The sequence below is a fragment of the Acomys russatus genome, chromosome 19 (genome assembly GCF_903995435.1).
Source record: "Acomys russatus chromosome 19, mAcoRus1.1, whole genome shotgun sequence".
Lineage (NCBI taxonomy): Eukaryota > Metazoa > Chordata > Mammalia > Rodentia > Muridae > Acomys > Acomys russatus.
This window is the reverse complement of record NC_067155.1, coordinates 13,721,196-13,733,202: the sequence shown is the minus strand read 5'-3', so window position 1 is coordinate 13,733,202 and position 12,007 is coordinate 13,721,196. Positions and strand designations below refer to the sequence as shown.

The following is a 12,007-nucleotide window of genomic DNA, read 5'->3' as shown; positions in this document are numbered from 1 at the left end:
AGACATACGTCGTGTGTCGTGCCCCCGCCCCCACTAGAAGTCCCCTCCCCTAGTTTTTTCCTCCTTGGAATGGATGACACTAACGCTGGCTCAGCAAATGATGTTTTGAGATATACACTCTTTAACCTGGGGGTCCTTTAATTATAAAACATTCAAAGTCTTAAAAAAAACAAAAAAACTAGTCAGAGCTCAATAGGCCACCCCTTCGCGGCCTGGTGGTTTAGTAAATGAGTTCATTTGTCTTCTGGAATGTTCCATTTGGAGGGCAGTCCCTAAGAATGCTGTGAAGCAGGAGTGGGGGGGGGGGCGGTAGCGGACGGAGGCATGCCACTGACCCACATGTTGAGGGTGCAGGTTGTTAGGAAAGGAGCTGGCATGGAAGACATGAAGGGGTAGGATGGAGACAGGACAGATAAACGGAACTGAGGCAGGAAGGCGGGCAGGATGATTTGTTCTTGGTTAAAACCAAATTCCCCCTCTCCTAAGACATGAGGAAACTGTTCCCAGCCAGTGAGCGGGCAGTGCGCTGAACTAAAGAGGGCCCAGCTGTGCAGGGCAGGGTAGAGCAGCCTCCCACCCCCAGCCTGTCCTCTTTCCCTAAAATGTGAGGTAGATTAGAGGCAGGAAGTGTTGGGAGGCTGGGAGTGTTACAGTGTGATGAGCCAGGGCCTTAGGCAAGGGGTTCTTAGGTGACTCCCCAACACACTGATGATGTGGGGTTGTGGAGATGAGTCTCTGGCATGTCCCCCCAGTGGGTGAAAGAGACCACATGGAAAGGAATGCTCACACCTCTCCTAGCCTAGGATTCCTCTGTCCCCCCAGACCAGGGCATGTCCTGGCCCAAGCAGAGAGGCCAGTCACACGACAAGCCGAGACAGCCCTCCAAGGCCTGAGTGCAAACCCCCTACTCCTCAGAGGCCTCGGGATCCGCCTCGGGCTCGCAGATTTGGGTTTTGAACTCCTGCAGCGTAGCCAGCAACTCCGCCCGCAGCTGGTCCAGCGCACTCCTGGGCAGGGTCTCCTGCACCTGCAGCTGCAGCTCATCCAGGGCCTGCTCCAGGCGGTCCACGTCCTCCCGCAGCGACTGCAGCGAGGCCACGTGCTGCACTTCCTTGCGGTGTTTCACGGACTGTTGGCGCCAGAACTCCATCAGCAAACAGCTGCCCGCGCAGGCGAAGATGATGGCCTCGCCCAGCAGGTTCGCACCCAGCTCGGCAGCCGCCTCCTCATTCAGCGGCTTGATAGCCTCAGCGTGGAAGCCCATGATGCGCATCTTGGTCCGCATCTCTACCCAGTGGTACACTGCAGGGGAGAGGGGTCGGGGTTTGCTTTAGCCAGGACGCTCCTCAGTCTCCTGCAAGCAGCCCCCACCTCTATATCTTGGGGCTCAGAGACAGAATTGCCTGCTTAGAGGGCAGTTACCACCCAGTCTGAAAACTTCGCCTGGCCGAGGGGACCTGAAGTCACGGTTTAAAAATGGCGGGGGAGCCGGGTGTGGTGGCGCACACCTTTAATCCCAGCACTTGGGAAGCAGAGGCAGGTGGATTCCTGCGAGTTCGAGGCCAGCCTGGTCTACAAAGTGAGTCCAGAACAGCCAGGGCTGTAGAGAAAAACCCTGTCTCGAAAAACAAAAAACAAAACAAAAAATGGTGGGGGTGGGCAGAGAGATGGGTCAGTGGTTAAGAACACCGTCTGCTCTTCTAGAAGTTTTGAGTTCAATTCCCAGAAGCCACATGGTGGCTCACAACCATCTATAGTGAGATCTGATGCCCTCTTCTGATATGCAGGTGTACGTACAAATAGAGCACTCATATACATAAAAATAAATGCATTAAAAAAGAAAAAAGGCCCAGGGGCTGAAATGCAGCTTGGTTGGTAGAGTGCTGACCTAGCAAGCCAGATCCCCTGGGCACCACCTGGAACCTAGTTTGATGGCACAGGCCTATCATCCTAGCACTCAGGAGACTGGAGCAGGAGGATGGAAAGTTCAAGGTCTTAGCGACTGTCCTCCAGTTGGCAGGTCATGGTGCTTCAGCCAGCCGTGACCACACCTGGGGGAATGAAGGGAGCAGCCATCCTGGGCTAGAGGTAGACTCTGGTTTTAAAGCAAAACAAATGAATACAATAACACCCAAAATCAGCAGTGGTTGGTGGTGGGCAAGAATGCCTGCATGCAAGCCTGATGACCTGAGTTCTAACCCCGGAACTGGAAGAAGCCCACTGCACGGCGGCCCGTGAGCTACATGAACTGAAGTTAAACAAGAAGGAGCCGGGCATGGTGGCGCACGCCTTTAATCCCAGCACTCGGGAGGCAGAGGCAAGCGGATCACTGTGAGTTCGAGGCCAGCCAGGTCTACAAAGTGAGTCCAGGATGGCCAAGGCTACACAGAAAAACCCTGTCTCGAAAAACCAAAAAAAAAGAGCCAAAGATGCTGGGAAGTTGGTATGAGGGGAAACGCTGCCGTGTTCAGGGGTGAGAGATGGGGGACCCTCACTCTGGGAGCCACTGCAGGGGGTGGGGTCATAAGGCCACCAAAAGATGCATACACATAAAGATAAATATTTGGGGAGGGAGTGAGGCAGGGTTTCTCTGTGTAGCCTTGGCTGCCCTGGACTCACTTTGTAGGCCAGGCTGGCCTCGAACTCACAGCGATCCACCTGCCTCTGCCTCCCGAGTGCTGGGATTAAAGCCATGCACCACCTGGCATAAATTAATCTTTAAAAAAAAAAAAAAAAACTGGAGCCAGGTAGGTGGTGGCGCACGCCTTTAATCCCAGCACTCGGGAGGCAGAGGCAGGTGGATCGCTGTGAGTTCGAGGCCAGCCTGGTCTACAAAGCGAGTCCAGGACAGCCAAGGCTACACAGAGAAACCGTCTCGAAAAACCAAAACAACACTGTGTACTCAAGTAAATTTTAGAGAGAATCCCCTCTTCCCCACCTTCTCCCTGTGCATAGTGGGGTGTTCATGACTGAAATCCGACATTACGGGGCTAAAGAGAAGGCATATGCTGAGCCCAGAGCCTGAGTCCTGCTTCCACGTCTCGTTGCTACCTGCCTCATCAGCTCCAGGGGACCTGATGCCTCCTCTGGCTTCCATGACACCCACACACACATGGCACACCCAGACACATGCACATAAACATAAAGAAAAATACAAGTTTTAGAAACGAAACCAACCATTATTGGACGGGACACGCTTATTAGAGAAATGATTATATGACCTATTAGCCAGATAAGAGAACTGCACGCGGCACAACCCCTAGCAAACAAATTCCTCTCAACCCCCATAAAAACACACCCTGGAAAGTACTTAGGTCCCCTGAGTGTTCACCCTGTGGCAGCTGTGGCTCTGGACAGAGTCTCCCACCCCCACCCTCCTGTCCTAGTGCTCTGCTCTGTAAGTTGAGTTGCTGCTTTCACAAACCTGCTTGTGTCCTTATTCTCGGTTCAGGGTGAGTGTGCACGCCTGTGCGTGTGTGCCTGTGCATATGTACATGTGTGAGTGTGCAGGCCTGTGCATGTGTGTGCACATGTGTGCATGTGCGAGTACGCATGCCTCTGTGTGCGTGTGCGTGTGTTGAGACAAGGCTGTATAGCTCTGGCCTGGAACTCACAAACACCCACCTGCCTCTGCCTCCCAGATGCTGGAGGACTGATGGCCAAAGCCATCAGGGGCATCGTGAACACCAGGCAAGCTCACTCCCTACCCCTTGGAGGCGCCTCCCTGGGCACGCTGGAGCTTTGAGTTGTCAGGCAGTTGTGGACACAATGGCTGTCCCTGAAGCTGCAGGACTGTCTTCGCACGAGGTCCTTATGACACCCCTCCTCTTTCCTCAGCTCTCCCAACCCGTTGAGCAAAGGTCTTGTTATATAGACCAAGTTGTCTTGGAACTCTGTATGTAAGCCAGGCTGGCCTTGGACTCAAAAAACTTTGTTCTTCTTCCTCCCAAGCGCTCTCCAGCACCCCCCGCTGGGCTCTCCACCACCCCTGGCTGGGCTCTCCATCACCCCTGGCTGGGCTCTCCACCACCCCTGGCTGGGCTCTCCATCACCCCTGGCTGGGCTCTCCACCACCCCTGGCTGGGCTCTCCAACACCCCTGGCGGGCTCTCCAGCACCCCTGGCTGGGCTCTCCAGCACCCCTGGCTGGGTTCTATCTTGTATTTGAAACTTGTTTCTCTCTTCAGACCCAGAAACGTCACCTTTGTGTGCAGTCCAGAATGAGAGGACGAGATTGCTCATCTGGAGGAGGCCTGGCTTTGCTCTGAGATCCCTGGAGATAAGCTTTGGGACTTTGGAGAGTCTGGCATTATTTTGTCTCTGGGCACTGTGTATTTAGACTTGCTGGAATATCCCTAAGTACCTTTCTCCAAAAGGGTTTCTGGTAAATGTTTTGAATCCTTCTTTGTTGCGTTTTCCGGGTGGGGTAGGGTTGTTGTTGGGTTTTTTGTTTGTTTGTTTGAGGCAAAGTTTCCTTATGTAGCCTGGCTGGCCTGGATTTATTTGTTTTTCTTTTCTTTTCGTTTTTCAAGACAGGGTTTCTCTGTGTAGCTCTGGCTGTCCTGGACTCACTTTGTAGACCAGGCTGGCCTTGAACCCACAATGATCCTCCTGCCTCTGCCTCCCGAGTTCTGGGATTAAAGGCATGCACCTGCACCGACAGGCTTCATTTTAATTTTAAACTATATTTATTTGCTGTGCGCATGTGATTATGTGCATACCAGGGCATACTTTGATGTCAGGACAGTTTTTGGACATTGGATCTCTCCTTCCATCATGGGAGTCCCAGAGACTGAACTCAGAACGCCGATTTAGCTGCTGTGAACTTTAATTCAGGCCCATACTCTTTATGTACTGAGCCATCCTCCCAGCCTTTTCGTTGGGCTTGCTTTCTTTCTTTTTCTTTTTCTTTCTTTCTTTCTTTCTTTCTTTTAGATAGGGACTCTCTGTGTAACCCTGGCTGTCCTGGGCTCACTCTGTAGACCAGGCTGGCCTTGAACTCAGAGATCACCTGCCTCTGCTGACCAGAGTGTGAAGCCACTCCTGCCACCGGGCTCTTATTTTATATTTTAATTTTACATAGTGTTTTAGGCTGTAGCCCTGATGGGCCCCGGGCTCATGGCGATTCATTTGTCTCGTCCTCCCAAGGGCTCGGATTCTAGCCATGAACGAGTCAGCTTTCCTAGATCTCTACTCCTATTTATGACAGACTCTCATGTAGCCCAGGCTAGACTCAAGCTCACTAAGTGACTTTGGTGCTATCCTTTAATATCTGAAATATCTTTACCTCCACACAGGGATGACATAGGAAAGCATGCCAGCCCTCGGGGTGGAGGGCCGATTCTGCTAGTGATGGATGAGATGTCCTCAGGCCTGCCTCGGTGTCATGGTCCCCAGAGTAGCTGGGGGACTTTTTCATCTCCCTGCCTCCATCCTTCTCTTTTCTGTATGAATTTTTTGTTTTTGTTTTTTGGTGGTTTTTTGTTTTGTTTTGTTTTTTTGAGACAGGGTTTCTCTGTGTAACCTTGGCTGTCCTAGACTCACTTTGTAGACCAGGCTGGCCTCGAACTCACAGCGATCTGCCTGCCTCTGCCTCCTGAGTGCTGGGATTAAAGGCATGTGCCAACACGCCTGGCCCTTCTGTACAAATTTTGTTTCTCTCTTGGACCCTGGGGATTTCTCTTCTATGTATAATAGAGGGTTTAGCGTACCCACACAGAGGCCTGGACCTTTGCCCTGGGATCCTGAGAGAGAAAAATTAAAAGTCCTTGGAATGTCCGGCCCATTAAACTGTCTTTGAGGCACCCGCTACACATACCAGTCATTTCTGCTTATGATAGAATTTCCGTTTTCTTGGGTGTTCATTTTCTTTCTTCCTTTGTGTGTGTGTCTCTGTGTGTGTACTTCTGTGCTCATGGGATGGCGAGCCTGAGCCACCACGCCTGGCTGATGGCGAGCCTGTGCCACCATGCCTGGCTGCTCTTTTTTTTTTTTTTTCTGCTTTCATTTCATTTGTCTCTACAGTGTATTCAAATGCATGTATCAAATGTTCCAGTTAGAGAATATGGAAGTCAGAGGACATCTTATGGCAGCTGCTTCTCTTCTGTTTTTACTTTTTTTTTCTTTGGTTTTCCGAGACAGGGTCTCTCTGTGTAGCCTTGCTGTCCTGGACTCACTTTGTAGACCAGGCTGGCCTCGAACTCACAGCGATCCGCCTGCCTCTGCCTCCCGAGTGCTGTGATTAAGGGCGTGAGCCACCACACCTGGCTCTCTTCCATTGTTTTTAAGAGAGAATCTTTTTTTGGTTTTTTGAGACAGGGTTTCTGGGTTTTTGAGACAGCTGTCCTGGACTCGCTTTGTAGAACAAGCTGGCCCCGAACTCACAGCAAATCTTACAACTGTGTAGCCTCCGTTTCACAAGTGCTGGAGTTCCTGTGAGGCACCACCCCAGCCAGCTAGAGTGTTCTACCATAGTTCCTGATTACAACTGACCTCCTGACTCCTGCCACAGTAACTGTGCCTCTGGCTGGCCATAAAGAAATCCTATGATGTCCCTTGGGCAACAGCTGGTCACAAGATCTTCCTCCTGAGGGGGTCCTCCTCCCTGCCCTGGAGAGGGAGGGATGCTCCAGAGAGACCCACAACAATCTGAAGAAAACAGGACCTGCTGGCTGCCTTTCCCCACCCTGCCTGAGAACTTTGGAAGAATTCTTGAACAGATGTGCTCAAAACCATCAAATTCCCACAGGATGAGGTAATGTGCCTTCTGTCACCTCACCTACACCCTCGTCAGAGGCCTCAGCAGCAGCCAGGAAGCAGTGATTTTCTGAGGCCCTCAGCAAACCCACTTATCTCAGCAGTGAAAGCGGTCCACCAGAGCAGGTGTCATGGCGGGGTGGAGTGTGAGTGTGTGACCAGAAGCCACCCTGCTCCTCCCTTACAGAAAGCTGCCATCCATCTTTTTGAGACTGGCTCTCTGCAGGTAGCCCCGGCTGGCTTTGAGCTGGCCACCCTCCTGCGGAGCGCTGGGATTGTCAGAGTTGGCCACTACACCTGGTTATATGAGCTCCCCCTTTGTGAATTCCAGACAGGCAGCAAGCAGTGTGCACGTCACCCGGCAAAGGTGACTGTGTAGCGAGTAGCGTCCATTTGAATTAGACTCCACAGCAGGCCTTGCACAAAGTTAACCTAGAATTCACTCTTCTGCTCTGGCTGCGCACAACTGCACAGAGCTCATATACAGTACATACCTTGAGTTCTGTGTTCCACTTGCTTTGGCAGAGTCAGGCTGTTGCTGTGTTTCTCGGGCAGCTTGGGACTCCCAGGCTCCGGTGAGTTTTCTTTCTGTTCCGGAGTCACAGACACACCTAGCCATGCTTGCTAGGTTTTATGGTTGTATTGTTATTGCTAGGTTTCTGACTTATTTATTTATGGTGTTTTGAGACAAGATTTCTCTTTGTAGCCTCGGCTGCCGTGGACTCACTTTGTAGACCAGGCTGGCCTCGAACTCACAGCGATCCACCTGCCTCTGCCTCCCGAGTGCTGGGATTAAAGGCATGCGCCACCATGACCCGCCTCTTCGAGGATTTCAACGTAAGCTCAGGACCTTCTGTTGGCTGGTAGCAGCTCCTGTGGGGGACTGAGGAGGATCCAGGAACACAGAAGGGGGAGGTGCTAATACTTGACACAGGGGGAACGAGGCCTCCGGTACTGTGTATGACCTTTTTTTCTGTTCCAGAGGGTTTGCTTGATTGTCCTGTTTTTTGTTTTGTTTGTTTGTTTTTGTTTTTGTTTCTAAAGAGACAAGGTTTCTCTGTCCTGGAACTCAGAGAGATTCACCTGCCTCTGCCTCCTGGGTACTGGGATCTGCCTCCTGGGTACTGGGATTTAAAGGTGTGCGCCACCACCTCCCAGCATCTTGTCTTATCTTTGAGAAAGGGTCACTCTACATAGCCCTGGCTGTTCTGGAACTAGGAGGATCAGGCCAAGCTAGAACTCACAGAGATCGGACAGCCTCTGCCTCTCCAGTGCTGGTACTGAAGGTAAGCGCCACCGTGCTCAGTTCCCTAAAAGGGTGGCCTCTGTGTGTCCTTGCTGTATGAGGTCAGTGAACCTCTTCTGTAAAGGGCCAGCGTCTCAGATTCTGGAATCCTGCTAAAGTGGCCAGCAATGTGAAAGTGAGCACAGCTGTTTTAATAAAGCTTTACTGATTGATCGATTGGCACAGGGGCCTTACCTGTTAGGGCTTGCCCAGTTATCATTGTGTCTTTTTTTTTTTTTCGAGACAGGGTTTCTCTGTGTAGCCTTGGCCATCCTGGACTCACTTTGTAGACCAGGCTGGCCTTGAACTCACGGCGATCCGCCTGCCTCTGCCTCCCGAGTGCTGGGATTAAAGGCGTGCGCCACCACGCCCAGCTCTTCATTATGTCTTCTTGTGTCTCACTGAACCTGAGATACCTCCCCTCCAGGGCATTAGGATGCTGGGTGTATGCAGTTTACGAGGTGCTGGAGCCCGAATCCATCATCAGGTATGCTAGGCAAGAACCCGGCCCACCGTGCCAGCTTTCTACTTCACCGGAATGCCGGCTCCACGGTGGCTATGCTGCGTGTTATCTTGTTCCTGGCTGGTCCAGCAATGGTAGGATTCCGGACACATTAGCTGCTCTGTAAACGTGTGTGTCTGTGTCCAGTCAGTGGGCAGTAGCACCCCAGCTGCTAGGCAAGCTTTTTCTGTCAATCTGTCCACAGTGCTCACAGTGGCCAGCCAAGGGATTATTCCCCAGGGGACCGGGATGAAACTTATATGAGATCCATTCTCTCCTGGGGCGGCTTTCCGACATCTTGATCCCTCCAAGCAAGAGTTTGTCCAACAATGAAACCAACACAGGGTCAGGCAGTGCTCTAGACACTGGTCCAGGCTGTGTGAGCTGGTATGAATGGGTTTCTGTCTGCTATATCCTGATGCCCCAAGTCATCAGGAGGAGAGGAATCTAGGTCCAGCCCCATCTCTCCGGTAACCAAGGATGGAGCAGGTGACACTGAAAGTGTGGAGGCTGGAGAGATGGTTTAGCGATTAAGAGCACTGGCTGCTCTTCCAGAGTCCCTGAGTTCAATTCCCAGCAAGCACTTGGTGGTTCACAAGCATCTATAGGGTCTGGCGCCCTCTTCTCATGTGCCTGAAGACAGCATAATCATATACATAAAATAAGTCAATCAATCTTTTAAAAAAGTGAGTGCAGTTGTTTCCCACTGGGCTGTGATTCCATGAGGCTGGGGCTACAGCTGACCAGGGCTCGGATGGGAACCCCAGCATGGCAAAGGACAGGGCAGGGCATACATGACTCTCACTCAAATGGCAGAGACACAAAGAGCCACTTTTCCGGCTCCTATGGACTTTAAATTTTAAAATTTTTGGTTTGTTTTTTAAGACAAAGCCTCACAGAGCCCAGGCTGGCCTCAAGCTCAGTTTGTGGAGGACAATGACCTTGAATTCCTCATCCTCTTGCCTCACTTCCCAAGTGCTCAGACACAGGCATGTGCCACCATGCCAGCTGCCAATACTGGGTTGGGTTAGACAGGGTCTTGCTATAGGCCCTCAAACCTGTGGAGTCTTGTAGAGAATTCTGGAATGTTCGTTTCTCTAAACACATACGGGGGGGGGGGGGGGGAAGGAGGGAGAGAGACAGAGACAGAGAGGGAGAGAGGGAGGGAGGGAGGGAGGGAGAGGGAGAATGTTCTCACTTTAATCCCAGCGTGGGGATACACGGCTACGATCTGTCTCCTGCTCTAGCAGAGGCGTGGTTTCACCAGCTACCGATAGTTTCTGTGATTGTGTGACGTTTGGAATTCTGGGGACTTTTCAGAGGGTATATAAATACCAGACTCCTGAGCAATGGGGAGGGTGGGTGTTGGTCATTCAGTGGAATTGGCTGCGGTTTGTTAGTAGTTGTGCTCAAAGAAACAAGAAAGCAGTTAGGTTCAAGGATTTCTCCCCACCCCATCCTTTCTTACCTATCTATCTAGTGATAGGGGTGAAACTGGGGCAGGGGGAAAAGGGTGGAAAGAGAAGAACCCACAAGGTAACAGAATCCAACTACAGAGTCTTGTTGTTTTTGTTGAGACAGGGTTTCTCTGTGTAGCCTTGGCTATCCTGGACTAACTTTGTAGACCAGGCTGGCCTCGATCTCTCACCAATCCACCTGCCTGTGCCTCCCGAGTGCTGGGATTAAAGGCGTGCGCCACCACTGCTTGGCTTAACTACAGATTCTTGCTTCTCCTTTTTTTCTTCGTGTTTCTTGAGACAGGGTTTCTGCGTAGCCCTGGCTGTTCTGGAACTTGCCCTGTATCTGTAGAACACACTGGCCTTGAACTCAGGGATCCACCTGTCTCTGTCTCCCTAGCACTTCCTTCTTTAGCAAGGATGCCAAGCGCTGACATTAAAGGCATATGCCACCCCTGGACTTGTAAAAAGTTTTTATTACACCTTATGTATTTATTTAGTGTGTGTGTTTATGGTTGTGTGCACATTACAATGTGAACATGAAGGTCTGAGGACAACCTGAGGGAGTCGGTTCTACCATGCAAGTCCTGGGGATCCCACTCAGGTCACCAAGCTTGGTGGCAAGTGCCTCCTCTGGTCAGTCTATTGGATTTTTGTCTAAGTTTAAAAAAACAGAAATAAATTTGAATACGGCTTCATTCATAAATTTATTCTCACCCTTCTCCCCACATGAGAAACATGCACCACTGCAGCGAGTAGGAAGCCAGAGCCATGACAGCTGCTCTGGCCTCCCGCCCTGCAAAGGCTTCTGGAACCACACACCCCGTCATGCCTGCTTCCTGCACTGTCGCTGTGGGTGAGGCTGCCCACAGGCCCAGAGGCATCAGGACCACATGAAGGCTCCAGTGGGTCAGGATGGGCACAGAGGTCTATTTTCAATCTTGGGTGACCTGAAGGTAACAGTCTTTTCCTCCCAGGCAAACAGAGAAAACGTTCTTGTAGGCTCTTCAGGGAACTCAGAACAGTGACACTGGTCTGCTGCAGCACTGACTGGCCTGACGGAGCTCAGCAGCCTTCACCCGGCTTGGCTTTGCTGTAACTGCTATGAGCTGACCCAGGGCAGGGTGGCCAGGAGCTATTAGTGCCAGACTGGACTCCACAGGGGTAACCATGGCAATCGGCTTGGAGCTGTTTCCCTGGCTCCCTCCGTCCTCTGTTCTCCCTTCATCATGCAGCCATGGCTGCCCTCTGCCTCTGTTCCTCAGTCGGGCTTTCACCTCTCTCAGCCACTCTTACATTTAAATTTATTTATTTATTTATTTTTGGTTTTTTGAGACAGGGTTTCTCTGTGTAGCCTTGGCTGTCCTGGAGTCACTTTGTAGACCAGGCTGGCCTCGAACTCACAGCGATCCTCCTGCCTCTGCCTCCCGAGGGCTGTTTTTTGTTTACATTTATTTTTAATTCAAATATATTTTTTGTTTTTTTTGAAACAGGGTTTCTCTATGTATCTAGCTTTGTAGACCTGGCTGGTCTCCAACTCAGAGAGATCTGTCTGCCTCTGCCTCACCAAGTGTTGGGATTACATGTGTGCATCACTGCGTCTGGCCACTCCTAACTTTAAAGACACAGACTTCTGCCCTTTTTTTTTTTGTGGTGGGGTTTTCAAGACAAAGTTTCTCTGTGTAGACTAGGCTGGCCTTTAACTCACAGAGATCTGCCTACCTCTGTCTCCAGAATGCTGGGATTAAAGGTGCGCGCCACCACATCTATTGCTTCTAGAAGGAACTGAGATACAGTCTCAGAAGCAAGTCGTGTCTGTCTGGGGAATCCTGAGAATGGGTCATTTTCACCCCACTGGGGAACAGCCCTGCAAGTCCCAACCTCTAGGGACAAGGGCCAGGTGGCATGACTGTTTCCTATATTTGGAGACCTCAGGTGTGGCCTGGGGCTCTTTTGATAGGGGGTTCTGGCCTCTGGGAGGAAGTCGGTCCTCTCCTCACTTTGCCCT

The 12,007-nt window shown here is 51.3% G+C and overlaps 1 protein-coding gene across 1 annotated transcript; it reads right to left on the bottom strand.

The window, feature by feature from the left end:
* Positions 1-904: 904 nt before the first annotated feature.
* Positions 905-1,294, bottom strand: LOC127203217 (optic atrophy 3 protein-like). The gene has a single exon (XM_051162011.1). The coding sequence runs from the start codon at positions 1,283-1,285 to the stop codon at positions 905-907; it is 381 nt and encodes a 126-aa protein (XP_051017968.1). The 5' UTR covers positions 1,286-1,294.
* Between the last annotated feature and the right edge of the window lie 10,713 nt (positions 1,295-12,007).

Coding starts and splice junctions, on each gene's coding strand:
- LOC127203217 (XM_051162011.1), bottom strand. CDS start 1,285: ATGCGGACCAAGATGCGCATCATGGGCTTCCACGCTGAGGCTATCAAG.